The following is a 24,387-nucleotide window of genomic DNA, read 5'->3' on the forward strand; positions in this document are numbered from 1 at the left end:
GATGTCCAGACTCAGCACTGGCTCCTTAATAACTCTGCCCAGGGTTGGTGGAGTGCGCCCCAGGTGATGCTCCAGGAGTCTGTCGAGAGCCCCAGCAATTGTCTTCCTGCCCTGACAACTTCCCTTGTCCCACCAGCACCGCTCACAAGGTCGACTGTGGCCCAGTAGCACCAGCAGCGCTGCACAGCTATGTTAGCAGTGCAGGAGCTCAGGCCCAGACCCACTGAACCAGGATCCGCATCAGGATCAGGCCTCATGCTCTTCAAAGTTTGAGAAGCCCTGGGCTGGTTACAAGGCCACAGATATGTCTACGTGCATAAAGTGGCCTGGCCTCACCATTCTCATCTTTGTACAGAGAAAACAGGCACAAAGTGGAACCTCAAGCCTGATTCTTGTTTTATCTGGTTTTAGAAATGGACAGAGACCAATTATCTTCTGGGCTGTGACCACATTGAAGTGCAGAGACTCTTTCCATCGGGTTTTTTGCGTCATGCATGTGTCCTTTTTAATTTTAGATCGGTCCTCTGTGGAAGGTATTATGAAGCTTCAGGGCCCCCCCCCCGCCCCCCCGAATATTTCTGACCATTCCTTAGTCCTGAATGAGTGTGTACAGCATCTGCTGGTACGAGCTGTTGCCATTAGCTGAAATACGGGTTGCCGTTGGGACGTCTGCGTTCCTTGGGGGAATAAGTATCTTTCTGTGTGTTGATGAACCTTGTTGTTTAGAGTTACTGTTATCTTTGTGCCAAATTAAAAAGAGATGAGTGTCCCTTTCTTTAGGTGGGATCTAATGCAGAGTGAATTTTTTTGTTGCTTTCAAAAGGTCCAGTTGGTTGGTCTGCGGGGTCATGAACTTGTTCGTCAGACCCTGGTTAATATTTGAAGCTAATGCTGAGATTGAATAACCTGTTTTAAATACCCAAGAGATGATTTGTCTCTGTCTAAACAAACTGCTGAAGTGAAACGAGCATCAAAGCCTGTCTTTCCTGTTACAGAACCACGGAGGAGCATCACATCCTTTCTCTGGCATTTTAACGTTCAGTGTTACAGGGGACTGTGAACAGAGTTCAGTCCGATGATAAGCCAGCATTTTCATTTTCAGAAGATTCTCACCCCTCTGCCAGCATCACCCGTCCCCCATCATGAGGTGCAGGCTATTGTCACCAGCTGCATTTCTCATTCTGAAGGCTAGCAGTTAACCAGCCCAAACCCGCAGATGTTCTATGTTTTATGAACACCAGTCTTAGCTGGGGATCTGATTATCAACATTATTGGGATCTTTTATTCCTTAAAATACAAGTTACAAACGTATAAAGTGGTACCACTTTGTTTGATAGATATTTCACTGAGCGACAGCTTTGTGCCGAGTCCTGCGTGCCGGGGAAAGAGTCTAGTAGGAGACACAGAAAACAACCCCTCTTCCTCATGCATCCCCTACCTTTGTGGTTTTCTCGAGTCTGGCTGTTGAGTCAGTTGGGCTAAGGAGTCTGCTGGCTGTTGAGATAGCTCATACGTGTGGAGGCAAGTTTGAGAAGTTGGGTCACCTGTGTTCCAGATAATTTCACCATTTACCTAAGAAAAGTTGCTTAGCTCTGCTTTGTCTTTGTCTCCTTCTCTCTTAGAAGAGGGCAGTGTTGCTGCCTTGTTTACTCCCACACTGAGGATGAAGCCATAATAAATATTGGGGTAAAATGCTTTGTGTTATTCTTTGTAAGTAGAAACACTAGCCTTTGTGAGGAAATGCTATGGGACCTTCTTTTCTGCAAATCTTCAAAAAGAGGTCTTGAAAGCACGTAGCCAAGCTACCTGGAAGCCCTTCTCTGAGAACTTGAGTCCGTACCTCATGCTGGAAGCCCTTAGAGCTAAAGCGATGACTGGACAGGTGTGTAGTCATCCTGTTATATAAATCTTTCCTCCTGGCTGGTAAGGAAAAGAAAGCTAATAACCACAGTAAGCCGCCTTGATTCTACGTTTATTTGCAGGGTCATGTTGAAAGGTATTCGAAACACGTTGAGAATGCGTTTTGAAGACTTATGTCTTTGTGATGGGCAGATCCTGTCCCAGAGGGGCCGCTTTCAGTGTTTTGATTGTCATTGCCAAGAACATCGGGACCAGGTGCCCCGAGCCTCGGAAGCAGGGCTCTGCAGGCACCAGGAGCGCAAGGCAATGCGGGAGACCGGCCAGGGCTTATAGGCTGCTTCCTGATCTCAGAAGCGTGTGCTTTTCACTCTTTATTTACCTCCTGAGACTCAGTGAATAATATCATTCAAGAGTAGAGTACATGGCACAGGTATTTCTTGTGCTTCCCCTTCCCCAAGAAAAAAACCCACAGGACCAGCTTTATCAAATTAACACAGCATACTGCCAGCCATATCACATTCATCGCTTTGTTTTAATGCATACATTTCCGACAAGTTGGTGACATTTCTTCATATGGTGAGATTTAAGTATCTTTTCTGCACCTCATTAGATTTTAGGAAGAAGGAGGTTGCAGAATTCATCTCTCTGACTTGCCAGGAGTTGTGTAACCTCTTCTAGATGACACTGGTCTGCCTTTAGAATTGGGACCTGCACCAGCTCATTACTAGACCAAGCCTTTGCCGTGTCCACCAGGCAGAGCAAGACCTGATTCCCGAAGAATCGGATCCTGTGGCTCTTCTCACACTGTGCCGCACACTTTCTCATTCGGGGGCTGTCTGAATTCCCCCTGAAGTTAGTCCTAAGAGCTTGTCCAACATAATTACTGTATTGATCTCAAATAGAGGGCATCATCTGTCTCCCTCCACTGTGCTTAAAGAAAAAAACAAAAACCCTGCTTTCAAGGACTCGGCTAAGACTGCGTAAGCCAGCGCCTTTGAAGTGAAATTGCTCTCGGTCAGGGAGGGAGCCAGCCTTATAACAGCAGCTGGAAGGGCAGCGTGAATTCCAGATCTGTGTTAGTGCTGCCAGGCAAGGCAGGCCCTGGGCCACAGGAAGTGGGGGACACACCCCAGGGAAGCCAGAAGGCCTAGGCAGCCTCGGCCTGGGTGGTATCGTTGCCGGGTGGCACATTAGCCTGTGTACACATGTGTCTTGGTGTCTCCCTCCGTTTCCCCCATTATTCTCTGGTGCACTTGTAACTGAGGGAACACCAAATGCTACCAACTCTTTTTATGATCCTGGACAAGTGTGTTCTCCTTTCGACCTCGGTGTTCTCTCTAAAAGGAAGTTGGGTGTGTGGTTGTCAAAGAGAAGCTAGGTGGAGGGAGACAGCGGGGCCTCAGCCCTTCAGCTCTGCTCCCACACCCACCCACTGCTTGGAGGAAGCTCAGGGAGTGCGCTTGGAAAGTCGCCCACCTGGACGGCCTCTGAGGACTTCTCTTGTTTGATCAGTGTGAGTTTCCTCTCTGGGTGGTTTGTTTCTGGAGTTTTTGCTGCATCTTCTTTCCCATCTGTAGCATGCTCTGGTCCTCTGGATGCAAGAGGCTCCCAGCCGTGCTAGACTGTCTAGAATTCTGGAACTAGAGCGAATTGTTTATTTTTGTCTTACTGGGAGCTAGAGTTAGGGCTGGGCTGGATCTTATGTCTGTACTTAAAACCACTCTGATCCCAGAAAATGAATCAACCTAATTAGTCCTAGACTGTTCTAGCTCCCTGAGGGCAGGGGCTCTGACCATGGTGGTCATCACGGTAGCCCATGGTGTGCCACATAATACGTCCCCAGCAAAGAAAAATGAATGAACTCTTTGGAGTCCACTAGAAGCTGTTCTGTGACAGCAAGACCCCTGGGAGGGAGCTTTCTGTCACTTTGGTATGACCAGGCTGTCCCCACCTCAAAACGGACTTTCTGGCTCTGTTCACATTTGTGATCCAAAGGCTTCTGTAACCCAAGAGTGGGTCCCCCAGGGTTGCATCCTCCACCACGTCCCCGGCGTCAGCGTGGCAGCCTCCCTCCCAGATAGTGAGTCCTTCCCTGACGGATGTGTCCTTCCCTGACAGATGTGCCCTGGCGCCGACTCCCACTCCTCCTCCTGTCTGGTTCTCACTGGAGTGGAACTGTCCTCTTCTCCCAGCCACCCCTGCAGCCCATCCTCTTTTCCAGCCCCTCCTAGACCTTACTCAGTGCACCGAAGGCAACACACTTGGGGAACCCTCTGCTCTGGAGTTTTCTGCCCCTGCTTTTTCTGCTGGGTAGCCCCTATCCCCATCTTCTCCCCTTTGATCTGGCCGGGGCGGGGGTGGGCAGAGAGAGGACAGTTGTTTCCCAGAGGCATCATTCCCACTTGAGGACTCCCTCGTGCAGTATTCCAAGTTTACTGTTGTGCCACCCACGTTTTCATTCTCCATCCTTCTTGGATGTCAGGTTTTTTAAAGCCAACTTTCACTTATCAGCAACTGGGAGGGCAGGAGTGGTGGCTAGGTCACAGTGTATTAAGTGTTTGACAAAGAAAAGGCTTGCGCCCAGAGGCAGCCATGCGTGAGTGGTCAGTCCTGAGTGGTTTGGATTGAAATAGGGCAGGGAAAGCAGAGCTCTGGGGCCTTTGTCCAACCTCCCCTGGGTACCCGGGCTCCATGCCAGGCCATGTGCCCAGCCCCCATGGCACGTGCTGCCGTCTCCCCAGGGACCCGGACAGTCTCAGCACGATGCCCCCAGGACACACTAGAGATTATATGCCTCTTGCATTGAGGTTTTCTGGAAAGAAGAAACTGCTGTAATTGAAAAGCTCCTTGATTATAAAGAAGAAATAGGCCTGGCACAGAAGCGCCTTAATTCTTTGGCCTACGCAGCCAGGGTCGGGCACATTCACTCCCCCAGTGCCAGTAGGACGTTAGGCCCTGGGGGACCTTGGAGTTTGACAGTCCAGACCGGGAAAGGCCATGCCTGCAACTCCTCACATAGTGCCTTTCAGCACTACACTGCCTCTGTGAGCCCCCTTTCTCTGGCTCAGGTGGGACACTTGTCTCCCATCACAGTCTGGAAGGTTCCATCAGCACTGCCTTCCTGGCCCAGTTCTCGGTCTCTTGGCTCACAGTAGGGAGGGGAGGGGGCTCTTGTGGGGAAGGGCATCTGGAGAAGCAGGAAGAGGCCCTGGGATTGAGATTGGAATTGAACTCAAGGATCCGTCCAGCCCAGCACACACAAAAGCCGAAGGATGGGAGGAGATGCGCTTCAGAGAACGCTGGATCTGGGGTGCCCTGCCTGAGAAGTGCGAGCCCGCCCTGCTGCCGGCCCGTCCACCCAGTGCATGCTGCCCTGAACCGTCTTTAGGCTTTCAGGCAGCATTTCCCGAATAGGATTTTATTTCCCCAGGCATCTCCCAGGACCAGTGCCCTGTAGAACATACTTCTCTGTGGCAGTTGCTACACCACAAAATCCCTTCTGTACCATCCCCGGAACCGCCTCGGCCAAGCTCGTTCAGCTGCCCTCTTATCACAGCTTTGAACCAACTGTATAGCCCTGGTGCATCCTGAGACGCATCCAGGCCTGATGCTAGGCAGGAAATCAAAGGCCCCCCAGGGGTGGGATGGGCCCAAAGTGAGCCAGGGGTGCTCCAGGAGCCCCTCCTCAGCCCTCGTAGTTGTCTTCCTGCCCTGACAACTTCCCGTGTTCTACCAGCGCCACTCAGAACGTCGTCTCTGGCCCAGTAGCACCAGCAGTGCTGCGAAGCTTTGTTAGCGATGCAGGAGCCCGGGCCCCAGACCCACTGAACCAGGATCTGCATCAGCTTCAGGCCTCTCATGCTCTCAGAAGTTTGAGAAGCCCTGGGCCAGGTCCTCGCCTCCCCGCCCCGCCTGAGGGAGCTTGCAGGAGGGAGAACTTGACCAGAGGGACTGCAAAGAATTAGTGCCCCACACCCACTTCCCCCGCCTTTCCACATTTGTGGGGGGTGGGGTGAGGGTGGGGCATGCCCTGCTTAGTCCCTCTTCTTGCTTGGGAAGAGAGTCTCAGTGGGGAAACATGGCCCTGGTCCCAGCCCCCGTGGGACTGAGAACTCAGGGACCTGCATGTCTCATATGGTCCAGAGGCTGATGTAAGGATTGCTGAAGGCCCCAGGTCTTTTCCTTAATGAAATTCGGTCCCTGTGGCTGGGAAAGAGGGGGGGCGAGTTGGGGGGGCGGGTACAGGATGGGACTGACAATCACTTGTTAGGCACACAGCAGGTGCTCAATAAATATGTTAAATGAATACAAGATGAGTCCTCCCTAAGTCCCATCTGTGAAGTGGGCCTCTTGGACTCACTGACCTTGGAGGGTCCTGTGGGCTGGACCCACTAATTCTAAATGATTGATGAGATGCAGGTTTGTCTCTGCCCGTTTTTTGGCCTCAGTTTCCCCAGTTATTAGAGCAAGGGGGTGAGACCCAGGGATCTCAAAGATCCCCTCTAACAGTGATGTTCTGTGCAACTCCAGGCATGATCTTGAGGCCACCAAGCATACCCTCACCCATTGTCGCCCACAGCTCTGGCCTTCTCCTCCATTCATCTAGGGTTGCCCCTCGGAGGGGAGCCCAGGAGAGAACAGAGAGAGCTGTGTAACAACCGGGGTTCCCCTCAGTGCGGAGTGGGGCCCAGGAGCCGCTCAGGTGTCCACGGCGTCGCTGCGCTGCTCCTGCTGCTCGCTTGCATGTGACCTTGGGCAAGTCTCTTCCCCTCTCTGAGCCTCAGAGATCAGACTAAGGTGATCTCTGCGGCCCCTTCCTGCCTGGGTTTTCATCTCTTGTCGCGACCCCACCTTCCTCCTGCCGCCACCTGCCCTTTAGAGCGCGGCCCGCGGCTCCCCCGTCCCCCGGTTAGGCGGGAGTGGGAGCGAGCCGCCCGGGCCAGGGGGCCGTCCGAGAGCCGCGGAGCGGGGGCGGGGGGGAGGTCGCCGCGGGCCTCTGTGCGGAGTCCGCGGCGCAGCCTCCCCGCCCGGCTGACCCCGTGCACCCCTCCTTTCCCTGCCCCTGCGGCTGCGGAGCCCGCGGGGGCCCGGGGCGTGTCCCTCACCTTTCCCGTCGCCCCCACTTGCCCCAGAGGTTGTCCCTGTCCCCTTGGAGCATGGGCTGCGGGCTGGACCGTGGGGCTCTCCCTGCCACAGTCGGGCCGTGCAGCCTTGAGCCGGCCCTTGCCCTCTCTGGTTCTCAGTCTCCCCGCCTGTGAAATGGGGGCGCAGAGCGCCGGCCTCCGGGCCCCGTCGCGGGGGCCCTGTCGCGGGGGCCGGCTCCGCAGCGAGGGGGGAGCGGCGCGGGGAACGGCGCTCGCGGTCACGTGACGCCCCCTCCCCGAACTGCGGCGGCGGCGGCGGCGAGCGCGAGCGGCGTCCGGGCAGAGCTGCAGCGGCCGCCGCGGGCGCCGGAGAGCCAGCCCAGGCCGCCGGGCCGGGCCCGCGGGTGAGTGCGCCCGCCCGGGGTGCGGCCCTGGGACGGGGGAGGGACGGCGGCGGCCCAGGCTCCCGCGGCCGGGACCGGGTCCCTAGGGTCGGCGGGGAGCGGGCGGGCTGGGTTGGCGGCGGCTGGGCCGGCGGGGTGAGGGGCCAGGCCTGGGCTGAGCCGGCGGAGCCCCCCGCCTGCGGGGGTCGGTCCAGGCCGCAGCTGGGGGGCTCGGGTCCCGCCCCCGCGCCCCCCGAGGAGGGGGCGCCTTGGGTTCAGAGGAGGAAGCGGAGAAGTGGGTGCGTCCCCTGGATCCCTGGGGAGGGGTCGGCCCTAACAGCCCCCAGGAGGAGGCGCTCCGGTCCTCACAGGAGGGAAGTGAGGGTCCTCAGGTCCAGCGACCCTGAGCTGTGAGGGTGGTGACGTCCTTGCCTCCCCAGGGACAGAGCTCATTGCCCCCGCCCCTGTCCCTGACCTGCCACGGAGCAGGGCCCCCGCGTCACGCAGCCGGGCGCCCCCTCGTCGCCTCCCCTGGCTCCGCAGGATCTGAGGACTCGGAATCCACAGGGCGGTCCCTGCGCCCCCAGGGGCTTTGGTGCCAGCTGTGGGGTGCCTGGGCTTGGGGAAGACACCTTGTGTGTACACAGACATACATCAGCTCAGGGGGTGCGCACCCTCCCTTCACGGTAGTCAGACCCCGACCTGTGCGTGACAGCCCCTCCCCCAGTCCTTGTTGGGGTCATACCACAGGCCTGGGGGTAGAATCAAGAAGGACACCCCACCCCTCACACATGGCACGCTGGCATCTGTCCCCGTGCTGCATTTCCCTCCCTCGCCAGTCAGAGACCAGCAGGAGGGGGGCACTGAGAGAAGCTGGGTCAGGACAGAGCAGGAGAAAGAGGCAGAGGGGAAATGAAGGAAGGAGGTATGTTTCCTCCCAAAAAGGAGCTAGGTCCCGGGCTCCTGGCACCCACTGCCTCAGGGCAGCGGTCCCTCCTTCCCGAGAGTGTCTGGAAGAAGAAGGGGGGCCTGAGATTCCCAGCTAATGAGAGGGAACATCAGCCAAAGGTGCCCCTGAACGGGGAGAGGGCAGCAGCTGAGTGGGGGAGGTGGTGGTCACGCCCAGCTGGCCCGGAGGGTCCCCCCACTCTTCTACCCAGGGCCTCAGCCTCCCTCAGATCCCCCTCGCAGCTGAAGGGTCTGGGGTTGTGGAAGGTGCCTTAATGGCCTTGGAAAGCGTCCCAGGGTAATAATTAATCCTCAGGTGGCGGGAGCGCCTTGCCCATCCACAGCAATGGTTCAAGGTGGGGGGCTGGGATCTCCATTGCACAGATGAAGAAACTGAGGCTCAGAGAGGCTCAATAAGCTGCCCAAGGTCACAGAGTCGCCTCCTGCCTGGGCTAGAATCAGTTCTCTAACTCCTAATGAGGTGGAGTGGTCCACAGTGCACCTGCTCCCCTGTGCTGTGGGGGTTGGGGGGGTGCCTCTGGATGGAGGCAGGGAAGCTGGATCAGGTTGAGGAGAAGCCCTCTACCTTTCACGATCCAGAACTCAGACCTCCTCCCTCTCCCAGAGCCTAGTGCCTGCCTTGCTGTCCCTTGCCGCAGCCACGATGCTGTTCCCACCCTGGGACCTTCCCAGCTCACAGCCCTCCTTGGGCAAAGCCCTCTCCCCTCCTCTCCTCCCCAGGGCGCCAGCCTGGCAGGGGTCTCAGGAGGTCCCTCCCTGGCTCTAACCACCCTCCACCCGCTAGGAGACAAAAAGGATTCTTCCTTTGGCCTCCTGAAATGCGGAAGGTCCCCTCTTTGGCTCGGGGGTTCCTGCTACTCCAGCCTCAGGCCCCAGCAGTCTGCACAGGCCTGGGGCGCAGGAGCCCTGAGACCCTGCGCACCTGCCTGTCCCAAGGCCCCGCCCCTGCCCGGCTGTGTGTTCCGGAGCCGAGAGGCCCTTTGAGGACTCCCGGGCAGGTCTGCCTTCCACACCACCTGTCTGTCTGTGGAGCCTTTGTCCTGGCTGTCAGAGGCTGCTGAGCAGCCACACGTGCTGTGCAAACAACTGAGACCTGCACACAGCCAGACACAGACACAAACACGGTTTGATTCACAAGTACCCTGAGACCCAGACACAGGCACACCCAGGCCGAGACCCCTGCTTCCAACTCTGACCCGGAGAGACACACCATCCAGATGTGTACACACAGATGGAGGTTGTCGTCAGCAAGAATGCCCTCCTCGGAGGCCCTGACACCTGCTTCCATCATCTCCTCCAGGGCGCACACAGGACACACAGGAAAGAGCACAGGGAAGCCCCACACAGCCCTGAATAATGAACCCGGCAGATACACGCATGCACCCACCCATGCCCAGGCCACCGTGGGTGCACACACGCGTGCATTGCATCAGCTTCCTGCGTGGGGGACGTGAACTCCTCACCCCAGGGAGGGGGTGGCAGAGGCCCCTCTGATCGCCTCCAGCAAAGCCTCACCTTCTTCCCTCTTTTCTGCTTCGTGTGAACCCAGCTTGGCTAGCCCTAAACTTTGGGAAACTGCCAGCGTTTCCCGTTCAATGGACCCTCCTTTCCTGCCCGCCTCCATGCCTACCAGATGCCAGAGGAGCCTCTCCCCAAGGCTGCCCCCTTTGCTGCCCCTGAAGGTGCCACTCCACGGGCCCCGCCCAGGACAGAACTGCCCACCCCACCCCCGCCCAGCTGTGCTCCAAGCAGCCCTGGGGTTCCCTCTCCTTTGCCACTTTTACTGGGAGGCCTTGCCAAGCCCTGGTTTCTGCTCTGCCCTTCCAGCAAGGCTGGGGGCCAGCAGGTGTGTAGGGAGGGGAACGCTCTGAGTCCTCTGCTTACCTCCTTGGCACTGGTACCCTGGCTGTGCCCATGAGACGCTGGCATTGCTGGGAGGCAGCTGCTGAGAGATGCTTCTGTGGGCTCAGATGAAGTCTCCAGGGCAGACTGGTGCTAGGTGGGGGGCAGCGAGGGGCTCTGGGCTCTGCCATTCTCACTTGGGCACCCACCCTAGGTTTGCCAGAATGCTGGCTCCATGTCCAGGCCTGGCCCTGCTCCTTGCTGGCTGTGTGACCTAGGCAAATCATTTCCCCTCTCTGGGCTCATCTCCAGCTCTGGGAGGCAGCTCAGCCTGGCTGAGTGAGGTGTGAGATGACAGCCCTGTGCCAGTGAGGAGAGGAAGTTTGGCTCTGCTGGGCAGCGTGGGGCAAGAGGGGGCCCCTGGCAAAGGACTCCTGGCAGGATGAAAACTCTAGGTCAAGCAGGGGTTGCCGGTCCTGGGACTTCCTGGAGCAGCCAGCCTGGGGTCCACAGAGCGGGACCTGAGGACAGGAGGCTGCAGCTGTGGTTTACAAGTATGGATATTTTTATGCCCCAAAATATGCTCTATTTTTAAGGCTGAAGACTAGTACTTGCAGGTGGTGAGTCAGAGAGGAGGAAGGGAGAAAAGGCAGAGGGGTTGCTGGTGGGGAGACACCCCAAAACAGGGAGATCCCACTGGGATACCAGCCTTACTCACTGGGAAAAAGGAGCCAAACCTGTGACGTGCCTGCCGTGTGCTGGCACAACGGTGGGGACCTCGTTTGCACACTAGCTAAGCGTTTATTGACCATGTAGTGTGTCCTGGGAAGTGCGGCAGGCACCAAGGACACACTTGTGAACTGGGTGTGGCATCCTTCAGGCCCTACCAGACCCAGTGTGGTGTTACTGTGACCTTGTCTCAGATTAGGAGGTTAGGTTCAAAGAGGTGAAGTGACCTGCCCACTCCGCTAGTAAATAGCCCTGCCACGGTGGGCCACTGTCCCTCGGGCCCCCTTTTGGAAGAAGAAAAGCTGAATTCAAATTCTGAGTTGCCACTGACTAACCGCACAACTTAGGGCAAGTTACTCCATCTCTCTGAGCCTCTGTTTCTTTATCTGTAAAGTGGGGATCACCCACTTTATGTACCTGATGGAGTTGTTTCAATGGTTAAGAAGGCTAATGCAGGAAAATGCCCAGGGCAGTGCCCAGCGCATGATGGGCATTGGTTGGGGAGATGGGCTGAGAGTCGTCGGGAATCGAAGTCCAGTCTCTGCTATGCAACTTTGGACCAGTCACTTACTCTCGCTGTGCCTCATTTGCTGTGTGACTTTGGAGAGGTCTCCTACTCTCTCTGTGCCTCATTTCCTCCTCCATAGAACAGAGCCCTTGTTTGCCTGTCTACCTGGGAGTGTTGTTTGTGCAGACCAGACATGGTGGCTGGGAGCTGCTTCGGAAAACAGAGCTTCCCTCAGAGACATGAACGCACAGAAGGAAAAACAAACAAGAGGAAAATATGGAGAAAAATTTTTTGTAAAAACTTCAAATATTTTGTTAGAGCCAGAAAAAATAAGCCTTGTCTTCACTGTTTGGGCGTAGCGGGAATTTTTTCCCTAACTTCATATTTCCAAGGCAGGTGGCATTGCTATCCCCATGTGTGATGGGTAGTTTTTGCCTTGAGGAGTCAGTGCCTGGCACATAGTAGGTGGTCAGTAAATGGCAGTAGTGGCTGTTCATGGGACACTGGTGTGGCTTCAACAGGAGGGGCATGTAGGGATGAGCTGGAGGCAGTTTATTAAGGGCCTTGAATGCCAGGCTGAGGAGTTTGCATTTCCCTGAAGCCAGTGGGGAAACCATCGGAGTGACGGGCTGGGCCTTCTGAGGGCAGGCCTTGGGTACCTGGCCAGGCTCACCAGCCAGAAATGGGGAGCTAGCCTGGCCCAATTCTCTTCCCTGCCCCTGCTGTGTAAGCATGGCTCCACGGCCTGTTTCTCTGAGTCTCGTTTTCCCCATGTATGCAAAGGAGAGGACTCCAGCATCTTCCATCCTCTGGGCAAGCGAGAGGAGCAAGGCACCGACCGGTCAGGAGCTAGGGGGCTGTCATCTGTGCTGAAATACAGGAGACCCGGGTTCCCCTCTGACCCCACCCCGCTAGCTGGGTGATTTTGGGCAAGTCACCCGTGTCTTCCAGCCTCCCTTCCCATCTGTGGAATGGGAGGATGCAGTTTCCATCTTTGTGGTATGACTCCCATGGGCCTGAGCTGTGCAAGTGCTGCACGAGCCTCAGCTGTTTGTGTCTCGGGGGCAATCGTGTTGTTTCTTGCAACTACCTGTTCCCCAGGCTCCCCTGAGAATTGGGGGCTGCTGGGATTTGGGGGAACAGCGAGTGAGGACAGACTCTGAGGCGCCAGAGAGGCTGTGACCTTCTGGAGGCCACAGGAGCTGCATGCCGGCTGCAGCCAGGCTGCTGCGGGGAGTGGAGGGGTGAGCATGTGGGCCCAGCCCTCTGCTCTGCTCCTGGGATCTCGGCCCCAAGTCTGCAAGGGGAAGACACCCCCATCCCCGGCTCGGAGGACAGCCCTCTCCAAGGCTCCTCTGAGTCAGGGCTTTCGGGCTGGGGTGGAGGTGGCTGATAGAGAGTGACCTTGGGAAGTTCTCTCTGCTGCCAGCTCAGTGGCAGACTGCCCCCCAGTCTCAAAAGTAGGGCGTGTCACTGACTCGCAAGGGGCTGCCAGGCCGAGGCCCAGGCTGATGGTGGGCAAGCCCTCGACCCTGCTGCCTCTTCCTGACCCTGGAGGTCCGGAGGGAGGCTGTCCACCCTGGCAGACTGCCACAAGCCTCGTGCCAGCTGGGGCAGCAGGCTGTGGCTTCTGCACAGCCGAAGGCTCTGGTAGGTGGGCTCCAGGCTCAGCCCGTTCACCACCCGCCTCCACCCGAGATATGGGAGCTTTTCCAGGTGCATAGAAGTGCCTTTGTGATCCCTCCCCCAGGGTTTCAAGACCCCAGAAACAGGACTGGACAGAGCCCCTGGGCCAGAACCCTCACCTGTCCCAGTCACTGGGCAGGCCCCCAGACCTCCCTGCCTGGAGAAGTGTGGCCCTCTGTGGTCCTCTGAGAGACAGAGAAACCTGGGACCTGCCCCCTGCCCTTGGCCACTCACTATGCCATCGGGGCCTATGTCAGCCAGGTGGGAATGGGCTAGCTGGCTCAGGGACTCCAGGAGGATTCTGGCAGGGGAGAAGCAGAATGGAGGCTGAGTGATTGAACGTAGGTAGGGCATTAATTGAGTACTGACAGTATGCTGACCCTGTGCTAAGCACTTTCCATGAATCTGCTTCATTTAATCCTCAGAGCAACCGTTATTAGGCTCAGAGAGGTTAAGTAGCCTGCCCAGGGTCACCCAGCTAGTGCATGGCTGGAGATGAGATTTGAATTCCGGGCTGTCTGACTCCACTTTTAACCACTTGGGTGTACTGAATGCAGAATTAGATGGGGGAGGGGAGGGCACAATAGACAGGAGTGGGCTGTGCCCTAGGAATGGGGTAGTTCTGGGCAGGGGCGAGGGTGGGGCTCCAACTCTGGGGCTGTCCCCACACCCAGGACCTGGCCCTGAACCTCCCGGCTCCTCATCCCTCCCTTTTCCCTTCCCCGTGGCCTGTCCCTGGGGCTCAGCTGCTTGGCTGAGTTGGAGGAAGAGGATGAGTGGGGAGGCTTGTTCGCAGAGGTTTCCAGGGACTTACAATCCCACAGGCCCTGGCTTCTCCCGGCTCCCTCTGTCTGCATGAACTCCCAGCTCGGAAACCAAGAAATCCTCAGCATCAGAGCTGGAGAGGAGCCCACGGAGATCAGCTGGTCCAACCCCCTCGTTTTACAGATAGTAATTATTATGATTATGCCCAATGGTAGCAATTCACATCTGGGTTGTCTCCGATGCGTGCCAAGCCCTTGGGGCTGGCGGAACTCACGTCGTGGTTGTTACTCTCTTCTCCCCTTTGCGTCTGAGGAAACCAAGGTTCAGAGAGGTGAAGAGATGGGCCTCGGGGCACACAGCTGGCCTTGGTACTGGGCTCCAAACCCAGATCTCTCTTCCCCCTGAGCCCATTGCACCATCCTGGGTCCCCTGAGGCCCCGAGCCCATGTGATGTGGCTCGGAACTGCATCCTGCGCTGGGGCAGGGCGCGGCGGCAGTGTCTGGGGGCCTGGTTCTGAGAGGTCTGCGTGGGAACAGGGCAGGTATCAGGTGAAGCTCTGGGACTCGCAGTCATGCCCGCCTCCCTCCCTGTCCTGGGAACACACTCCCCTTCTCCGAGCCGGCTGTGACAGACTGAGGGGCAGAGCCCTTCCCTGGAGGCCTCCCCACCCCCCATGCCCGTGGGGGCCAGGCTGCCCCAGAAAACCAGCCTGAGAAGGCGCTGGGAGAGCCCTCATTATACAGAGAAGAAACGGGCCTGGAGGGGTAGGGACCTGCCATGGTCACGCTGGGCCGACGGCAGAACTGGGCCTAGGACCCAGGTCTCCTGACTCAGTGTGTGGCTACGCTGCACGTGTCTGGTAACAGAACTAAGGACAGTCCCCACTTACTGATGTCAACCGTGTGCCAGGGCCAAGCATTTTACACTGAATCCTAAGAACAACCCTATGAGTACTATTATCATTACCATCCCCTTTTACAGATGAAGAAACTAAGGCTTTGACAGGTTATGAAAATGGCCCAAAGTCACACACCAAGAAGCCACAGAGGCAAGGATTCAAACACAGGTCCATCTGACTCCAAACCCAGGCTGATGTCAACCCCTCTATGTACTACGATAGGAATAAAATTGATTTGATCTTCTTTTTCATTCATAGCCAACCTAGGAGATCATTCATTCATTCATTGAACATTCATGGAATGCCTACTATGCTGAAGACCAGGGAGCTGATCTGGAGTCAGAGGCTGGGGTTGAGGGTCAGAGATTAGGCAGTGAGGTAGCAGGTCTCCAGACCCTCCTAAACTCTCTGGCTCACCAAGGGTGGCTGTTCCTCCCACTCCTTCTGTCCCCAACCCAGCCAAAGGCTGTGCCTTTGCAGCCTCTTTCTCTGCCCGGCATGCTTGCCCATGATGTAGCCCGACTTACCCTTGTGTGAAATGGGGGCATGACTCAGCAGGGGCTTCTGGGTTTTGTACACTTCAAAGAGGACTCTACTAGCAATGGCATTAGCAACCACCGCCATGCCAGCCCTTCGCGGGCACAAGGCACTGTGCTGGGTCCTCCCTCTGTGTGTGTCACCGCCATGCCAGCCCTTCGTGGGCACAAAGCACTGCGCTAGGTCCTCTCTCTCTGTGTCACCTCGTCTAATGCTCACCATCACCCTGTGAGCCAGGAGCTCGTGCACCTCCATTTTCCAGATGAGGGAACTGAGGCTCAGAGCCGCACAGCTCAGGACTGGGTTGGAAAGCACTCATCTGGCTCCCGCGCCTGTGCCCTCACCCCGAGGCTCTCTCTGCCCTCTCTGTGCCCAGGCTCTGTATTTATGCATTCAGAATCCTGGTTCCTGGAAGGCAGAAAGTATTTATTAAGCACCTACTGTGTGCCTTTGGGGAAGTGCTGTGTTAGGCTAAAGCTTGTGAGGATGGGGCGATAGAGGGTCCTCTGTGAGGGATATGGGTCCCTGAGCAACCACTGCACCCAAGCCCTGAGGCGGAGGAAGTGTTTGGGCCCCCAGGGGTGTCAGGGCAGGGCAGCGTGTGCTGTTTGAAGAGCTTTCTTGTCAGCAGGAGTGTCCCTGAGAGTGACTCCGGGCAGAGTTAAGACTTCAGAGGGTCTTCACAGCCACACTACTTCCACTGACCCTCAGGCAAGCCTCTTAGCCCCTCAGTGGCCTCAGTTTCCTGATCTGTGAACTGGGGATGATAACACCTAATTTACAGGGTGGTCAGAAGGACTGAACCGACGAGAGTGCTTGGCACAGGGCCTCGGGAACTAGTAGCTGCTCTTACTGAGCTGGGGCGCGTGTGTGATGGGGGCTGATATCTTGAGCGGGCGTCAGAAGAGACGGATCTACTCTGCAAGCTTCAGTGGCCCCGTCAGTCATGGCTGACATGTAACTCTTGCACGATCTGCCTCACGGGGCTGTTGTGGGGATCACAGAGGTCCCCGGCGCGTAGGTGCGGCTCCGTGATCTGCACGCCGAAGGAATGAGTCCCGGGGGAGAGGGGGCGGCGGGAACAAGGTGGGCGGTGAAACGGGGGCCGCCATTGTGGCGCGCGCAGGTGTGCCATCGTGGGCCGGGAGAGGCACGGCAGTTCGCTCCGGGGAGAAGGGAGAGGGCAGGCTCTGGGGCAAGAGAAGGAGGGAGCTCGGAGGGGTGGCGAGCGCGCGGCCGGGACGCAGGGCGCTTCCTCCGGGCGCCCTCGAGGGTCCCCACCCTCCCCGGCAGAGCCGCCTGGGGCGCTGGCCCGGGGCGCTGTCCCTGGTCCTGGAGTCCTCCGGGCCTTTGACCTGCAGTTCCGATGGTGGCCAGTTGAGGGCGCCCGGAACCGCGGCGGACTCCCCAGGCCCATTTCAGAACACTTAAAAAAAAAATTTTTTTTTCTTTTTTCTCCCAAAGCTCCCCCACCCCTACCCCGGTACATAGTTGTATATTCTTAGTTGTGGGTCCTTCTAGTTCTGGCATGTGGGACGCCGCTTCAGCATGGCCTGATGAGCGGTGCCACGTCCGCGCCCAGGATTGGAACCTGCGAAACCCTGGGCCGCCGTAGCAGAGTGTGTGAACTTAACCACTCGGCCCCGGGGCTGGCCCCCAAAACATGTTTTTAAAGAGCATTCTTTGTTTTCCTGTAATGGCATCCCTACATAATAAGCCTACCTACACACCTAATTTCAAAAGCCACACGATATACTGCCCTAAGGGAGGTAAGAGCCCTGTACTTCCCTAGATGAATACTTTGGTGTGCTCTCACCACAGGACCTAATGAAGTAACCAAATGCTTGCACCTGTTTATATACAGACCTTTAGACTCAAGGGCAGAAAAATCTTACCACTGTGCCGGACTTATAGTTCAGAATGACTCCAGTAGTTGCGTCTTTGGGAGACTCAGTATGTATTAAAGCGACACTAAAAATACTTGTATGTAAACCAGAGTTAGGTTCTAGAATGGGATAAACAGCATTTCACCCATGTAAATGTGTGGGGGGGGAGATATTTGATGCATGACAGTCTTCCTTGGGTGGGATTCTCCTTGGCATTGCTTTCCTGGCTCCCACCCCCTGAAAGACAATGGTGGTCCCAGTACTTGCTGAGGACCAAACCACCCTGACGTATTTCCCTAATGCCCTCTAGGGGGCAGAACCACTCACGTTGAGAGCCACTGCCAAAATGGAGGCCTTGGGTTGGTGAAGAGGGCCCCACAGAAGCCCAGACTGGCTGAGTGGGAGGGTGTCACCTTAAGGAATTGTCAGGGCATCCTGTCCCCCATCTTACAGTTGGACCAGCAGAGGCCTCAAGTGGGAAGGGGCTTGTGCCAGGAAACACGAGTGACCTGCAGAGCCAGGGGCCACAACCCAGGTCTCCTGCCCCCCGGTACAGGGCTTGGTCAGCGCAACTGCCCTGAGTGAAGTCTGGGCATCAAGTAGTCTCCCTTCCAGCTCAGCCTTCCTGCCCCTGAAAATGGGCGGACAGGGCCATGCCCTCAGCAGGGGGGAGGAGAGGGGGTTTGGCTGGATTCCAGCCTATAATGTGTGAGAGGGGACTTGGCCTCCCTCTCCTTGGGGATGCAGCTGCTGCACATTTCTCAACCCCCAAAGGGCCATCCTCTCTCCTACCTTTATTTCTTCCCAATAGTTAGCTGTCCATTGTGTGTGTGTGCACATGTGTCTGTGTGTGTATATTATGTGAGCATGATATAATATAAGGACCTGTGATTTCTGTGCATGAATCTGTTGTCATTAGTGTGTGTTCACATGTGTGTACAAAGCCAGCCATCTCAGTAGGGGAGCACACACTGATGTGGGACCAGTCGGGGTGAGCTTGATCTGACTTGTGCATGTGTGTGTGCACGTGGGTTTGCAGTGCAGGGGCTGCCGTTCATGTGAGCATGTCTGCATGGACTTGATCTTGATACGATCTCTGTAGGCTTGAGGTAGGGGCCTCTGTGCACAGTACGAGGGCAAGTGCACTTGTGCCCTGGTGAAAGTTCTGTGCGGGAGTGCACGCCGGTCCACACAGACCTTGTCTCTCTCGTTCATCCTCTATCACTAGTGCCCGAACAGCGTCAGGCACACAGCAGGTGCTCAGTTTGTATTTGTTGAATGATTGAAGGAAGGAAGACGTGCCCTCACGTGTGTCTGTGTTTCCAAAGGGCTTTGCTCTCAGGGGCCCTCAAGGCCTATGGTCCATATGGCAACCAGAGACACATGCTCAGGGGTCAGGGGCAGAGTGGGGGCATTTATTCTGGCCATTCTGGCCAGGCCAGATTGTCCTGGTCCCTGACAGGGACACTTTGTGTAGGCAGGGGTCTCAGGAACCCATTGAATGGGGTAGGGGTCTCAGAGCCAGGACAAGGAATGGCTGGGTCAGTAACCTCACTGGGCAACTGCTTGGAGCCAGGGTGTGAACCAAGCCACACCCACTCCTCCTTCTCTTTCCCAGGGTCTGGGGACCCCCCTAGGAGACTCCTCCTCCAGGAGTTCAGGATTTGCAGCATCTTGGGATTGGGTGGGTGTGGCTTGACTAGAAAGGCCATGGGCTAAGGATAACGATTCTTTGAGCCCACAGGATTCTCTTAAGGCAAATGCATTTTTCCATTATTATGTCTCTAACCCAGCAAAGTGAGAGTGGGTGTTTAATAGATGAGCAAACTGAGGCCCAGGAAGGAAAACTGATTAGTGAAGAGCCACACAGGAGGCTGCCTGGCCAGGCAGGAAGCCCAGGACCACCCTGTCTCCTACCCCAGAGGCCCCAGGCAGATATCCTGAATGGAAAAGACCAGGAGGAGGGTGCTGGGGACCCTGGCAAGAATTGAGCCCCCCAGCCGCATCTGGAGCCAGGCCTGAGACCCTCCCAGGAGTCTGCCCTCCCTGCGCCCTTACATTTCCCTGCCGAGGGGTGGGAAGGGGGAGCTGGAGGCGGGTGGGTGGAACTCTCCAAGTTCAACCAGGGGTGAACTTGGAAAGGGAGTTCTGCCGCCCTCCACCCCTGCACCCTTCCCTCCTCCTTCACACAGGCCGACACCTGTTTGAATAACTTGGGTGCAAATCTAGGAGGCCCAGAAGAGGAGGCTTCCTCCTAGAGGGAGGGCCTGGACCCTGGGGAGCAGCCTGGCTCTGCTTTCTCGGCGAGAGGCTGGAGGGAAAGGAAGGGAGCTCTGTCCCACCCCCAGATGGCAATGACTTCCCAGTGCCAGTCGCCGAGCACTGGCTTTGTGCTGATTGAGAGTGGTGAGTCCCCTGACACCGGGGCCGGTGGAGGCTGGTGGTCTTGGGGGTGTTAAATGATGTGTCTGAGGTCACATGGCTAGGAGGTGTCAGAGACTGGTCCAGCACCTATGCCCTCACTACACTGCCTCTGTGTGTGTGTGTGTGTGTGTCTTTCTTGGAAGCTGTTCCACGAGCCTACACGTAGATCTGCTCTATTCTTTCCAACAGCTGCATGGGGCTGCATGGTATAGATGGACCTGCGTTTCTTTATCCGGTTCCCTCTGGATGGCCATTAGTTTGTTTCAGAACTCTTACTAATAAATCTTTGCTAGCTAGGAAAATTGTGATTTCATGTAGTTCAGCGTAATGCAAATGATGCTGCAGCCAGTGTTTTAATAAACACATGCTATTCAAATACTATTCTCAGTGCTTCATAAGTATTAACTTAGTTCATCCTTGGCAAAACCCTCGGAAGTAGGTACTGTTGTTTTCGTCATCAGCCCCATTTTGCAGATGAAGAAACTGAAGCAAGGAAAGATTCAGTGACTCGCCCAATGTCACACAGCTGACAAGTGCAAGAGCTGGGATTTGATCCCTGGGATGGTTCATGGGGATGAGGATGTACGGGTGTACCTCCCTGTCCCTTGTCCTCAGCTAGTCATCGTCAGGCTCCCTTACTGCAGTGTACAGAGTCCATTCTTAGAAGTGGTCTTGCAGGTGAAGAAGGTGCATTTAGATTGTGCTGTCGCCCGAGGGACCAGGAGCTGGCCGGGGAGTGTCCTGAGCACCCCTGGCGGAGGGAACGTGACCCCCACCCCCACCCCACCCCCAGCTCTTGCCAACGAGGCAGCTGCAGCTGGTCAGGGCCCAAGAAGCCGGAGCCCACACTGGACTCTTTGTCTTCGATGGGAACCCTGCGGCCCCCATGGTCCCTCTCAAGGGCCCACTGTCCCAGCACCAGTGGGGCCTCCCGGGGGCCAGGCCTGGCTGGGAAACTTGGCACATTGGAGGCCCCTTGGCCACCATGCCAACTGGACATGCAGAGCCCACTCAGGAATCATTCCCACTGAAAGGACAGTCTGGCAAGGCTGAGGGCCATGGCCAAGGCAGGGAGCAGCCTGGAGGGGCTGGAGTCCTGGGTCCCAGCTCAGGCACTGTGCACACCCACAGTGGCCCAGGCCCGGCGCCTGGTCCCCCCTCCCCCCAGCTCTCTGGGCGCCCCTGCTGCTGCTGCCATGGAAGGAAAGACTTCCTCCCTCCTCAGGCCAGCCTCTGGCCTGCCCCTCGGGAGCCCTACCTGACTGCCTGTGAGGGATGGGCTTCCCACACTGCCCTGCACCCAGGGGTCCCTCCACCCAGAATCTGCAGCCCTGTCCAGAGCAGAAGGGGCCCAGCCCTGTCTGCAGAGCACCCTGCCAAGAGGGAGCCAGGCCTTCCATCCGAGAACCAAACCAGGGTTTGTTCTAGAGGCAAAGAAGTCACGGTTGCCCTGCCCAGGCTCTGAGGTCTGCAAGGGCCTCTAAAGGGCTCCTCTGCCCCCCAGAGTGTGCAGAGAGGAGAAGGGGGTCCAGCGTGGGGGAGGGGAGGGGGCAGAGCCCCCAAGAGAGAAGTAACTGCTGTGAGTCAGGTCTCAGTTTCTTCATGTCTGACATGGGGAGACTCCTGTGCCACCTCCACCTGCCTGGGTGAGGCAAACTGTGGAGCCCTGTACCCAGACCTGTCATTTCCCAGGGGAAGATGGAGCTAACTGAGCCCTGGCCTAGGGCCCAGGCGGAATAGCTCCTGAAAGGCTTCTGAAGAATCCCTGCCGCCCTGTCTTTGTGCCCTTGGCCGTCCTTCCTCCCTCGTCCCCTCACTGCATCTGTTCCCTGCAGTCCCTTTAAACAGAAAACCCCATAGAAAACCTCAAGGCATAATCCCTCCCTCTTTGGGGGGCAGAGTGGGCATTCTGGGAGGGGTGGGTGAGTCCTAGGGGCAGGGCCAGTGTCCCCTGTCCCCTGACACATCTTTCCTTGGGACAGGAGATACAGCTTCCTGTGGGGCAGAGCACTGGACTGTGAGCTGTGGTTGAGTTGGGCGCAGGGGAGGGGCTCAGAGTGTTTGTTGAGTGAATGTGTGACCGGCCTTAGGACTCAGAGGCCAGCTCCCCCTGGGAAGGTTGCTGACTGAGAGAAGTAGGCTGGATGAATTTTTCAGAAGAGGGTGGGGCATCTCTACTCCTGCAGCTTTGGTCCTTCTCACCTGGGCCACTGGGGGGCTCCTGGGAGAGGGGGATGAGAGTGGGCAGCAGAGGGGCTGTGGGAGCCTGGGTTCCTTCCATCCCTCGGTCACTTGTGTGAGGAGCCGAGCTTCTGACAGCAGTGGGGCTCTCGCAACTGGCATTAACTGAGCATTTACTGTGTGCCAGACCCGGGCTGAGCCCTCCCCGTGCGTTACTCCGTTGCTGCAAAGGCCCTGGGCCAGTGTGTGGATCAGTTCCATTTCACAGAGGAGCAATTCGGGGTGCACGGAGGGCAGGGACTTGCCCACAGTGCAGCCCATTGGGACCCTGGATTCCAAGTTCTTGACCCGGCCCGCTGTGAGCACCCCACTCCGCGATGATGGGGGACAGATCCGCCGACAGAGCCCGAGGGCTCTAGGGGGAATGGAAGAGGGTCTGCAGCCCCGTACGCCCCCGGTCTGGGGGTGGAGAGTCGGTTTCGTCCTACTCGCCCCGCGCTGGAGCCGCTGAGGCCCCGCCCGGGCCCCCTGGCCCCCCCTCTTTTGTCCCCCTGCCCCCCTGCTCCCGCCCCAGCTCGGAAAGTCCAGCGAAGCCCCGGCCCCCGGCCCGAGGGCGGCGCGAACAAGCGGCCCTTTCTGCGCGCGGCCGCCCCCCGCAGCTGGACCGCAGCCCGCGGGGGCGCGGACAATCCCGGGGCTTGTGGCCGGGGGCGGGGCGGCCGCGTTGCCAAGGTGACCCGGGCGCGGGGCAGGCGGCGCGGGCTCGGCGGGCTGCGGCGGCGGCGGCGGCGGCACCATGAGCGGCCGGAAGCGCAGCTTCACCTTCGGGGCCTACGGCGGGTAGGTGCGCGGGGCACGGGGCGCCCGCCTGCGGCCCGCCGGGGTCCGGGCGGCTCCGTGGCTGGGCATTTGTGCTCGTGCGCGCGGTGGGCGGTTTGATGTCAGTGCGTAGCGCGCCGTGTTGGTAGGTCTGTGTGTTTGCGTGTGTATTGCTGTGTGTTCCGGTTGGGTGTCCGTGCGCACGTGTCAGGACAGGAATGCACGGGTGGGCATTTCTGTGTCTAAGGGCGTGACAGCGCTTGTGTCTGTGACTGGCGTGTGGGCAGGCAGGCTGGGCCTGTGTGTGTGCACCCCTGGGTGCATGTGCAGGTAGGGGAGGTGGGAGGAGGCAGGCCACGGGGGAAGCCCTGAGGGAGCCTCTGCTTGGCCTTTGAAGCTGCTGGGCCCTGGAGTGAGGCTTTGCAAGAAGGGAACCTGGAAGCCATGAGCAGGGCCGCTCCCACCCCCACCCCTGGGCACCTGGGCTGCCCATGTCCCATGCCGCTTGGCTTTCAGGAATCCCCCGTTCCAGGGCTGCTGGCTGCCTGGGCCTGGAGACCTGGGGGAGGGAGGGGCGGGGCGAGGATCAGAGTGGTGGCTTGACCATCTTGGGGTTACTGTCCATCCTGACCCCAAGTGCCTGTGTGAGAGGGGTGCAGAGGGGGCTGGGAGGGTTCTTGCCTTAGGCAGAGGTTTGGTGAATTGGAAGGAGACTGGGCAGACAGACGGGGCCCAGAGCCTCTTGCCCAGCTGGCCAAGTAGTTGCATAACCTCCACCAGGCCCTGCCTCACTGTGGGCAGAGGGACACATAGGACCCGTCTTTGGGGTGCGGAGCGATTGGGGCTCACTCCCGTGACGCTGCTGGTGTAGAACAGGTGCTCGTTGAGCCGTGGGGATTGTGTCCAAGGCGCCCCTGCTGTCTGGACCCCAGCCTCCAGGGCCCCAGGCGAAGGGGCTGGGTGGGATGGGAGACAAGAGGGCCGCCCCCACTGTCTGGTCCCTGCTAGTCATCAGATGACGCGAGGAGCCTGGGTTGAGCCCTGAGATTCCTGGTCAGCTGACGCGGAGGGGCAGCCCAGGGTGTCGGGCTGCGTCCTGTTGTGTGACCTTGGGCAAGTCCTGGCCTCTCCGGCCTCACTTTCCCCATCTGCAGAATCTACATTAGCTGGTCCTCTGGGGACCCCAGCCCTGCCTCCCTAGAAGACACACCCTAGCTGGCGGAGTCCGGTTTGGGGCCCCTCCCCCGTGGGCCTCTGGCCTCTGGGCGGGAGGCAAGGGTGGGTTGTTGCCCCAACAGCTGCTCAGCCCCAGCTGGGCAGGAGGGTGGCGCCCTCTCCAGCCCTCCCTGACCCCAAGGTGCCTCAGAGGGTACTGGGGGAGAATCTGGGAGGGGGGCTGCCCACACACCCTCCCTAGGCTGGGCCTGGAGGGACTAGGGGGAGACAAGGCCTGGGGGTAGCCCCTGAGCTCCGGGGGCTTGAGCTCTTCCTCTGGCTCTGCTCTGGGGGTGGCGGGGGAGGCACCTCGTGGGTCTCCTGCTCCCAGATTCCCAGGCATTGGTCCCCTGGATGGATACGAATGGACTCCAGCTCTGGGATGGAGGCAGGCCACCGAGGAACTCGGGGGCAGTTCTGCCTGCCCACTGTAAGCCGTAAACCCCCAGCACACCCCTCAATCCTGTCTGGAAACACTCTAAGCTGGCCCCAGCCTCACCCCTACATCCTTGCTCTGACCCCAAACTGCTGTAGTCACTGTCCGGCTCCACCTGTTCCAAGACCTCCCACGCTGACCCCCACCCCTGCTGCCACCCCATA

General features: G+C 57.9%; 1 protein-coding gene across 46 annotated transcripts in view; it reads left to right on the forward strand.

Moving 5' to 3' along the window:
- The first annotated feature begins 7,220 nt into the window (after positions 1–7,220).
- Positions 7,221–24,387, forward strand: part of RAP1GAP (RAP1 GTPase activating protein) — a 65,791-nt gene continuing 48,624 nt past the window's right edge. For 19 of the 46 annotated variants that reach the window (XR_002806277.2, XR_002806280.2, XR_002806279.2 and 16 more), the window contains exon 1: positions 22,482–22,593. Coding sequence is in view for 10 of the 46 variants with exons in the window: in XM_023635566.2 (XP_023491334.2) it covers positions 22,550–22,593 (44 nt within the window). In the remaining 36 variants the exon portion in view is untranslated. Of the gene's footprint in view, positions 7,349–22,481; positions 22,594–24,387 lie in introns of those variants that run through there. The other 27 variants (XR_011432663.1, XR_011432657.1, XR_011432670.1 and 24 more) reach the window with 8 other exon arrangements.

The sequence above is a fragment of the Equus caballus genome, chromosome 2 (assembly GCF_041296265.1).
Source record: "Equus caballus isolate H_3958 breed thoroughbred chromosome 2, TB-T2T, whole genome shotgun sequence".
Taxonomy (NCBI): domain Eukaryota; kingdom Metazoa; phylum Chordata; class Mammalia; order Perissodactyla; family Equidae; genus Equus; species Equus caballus.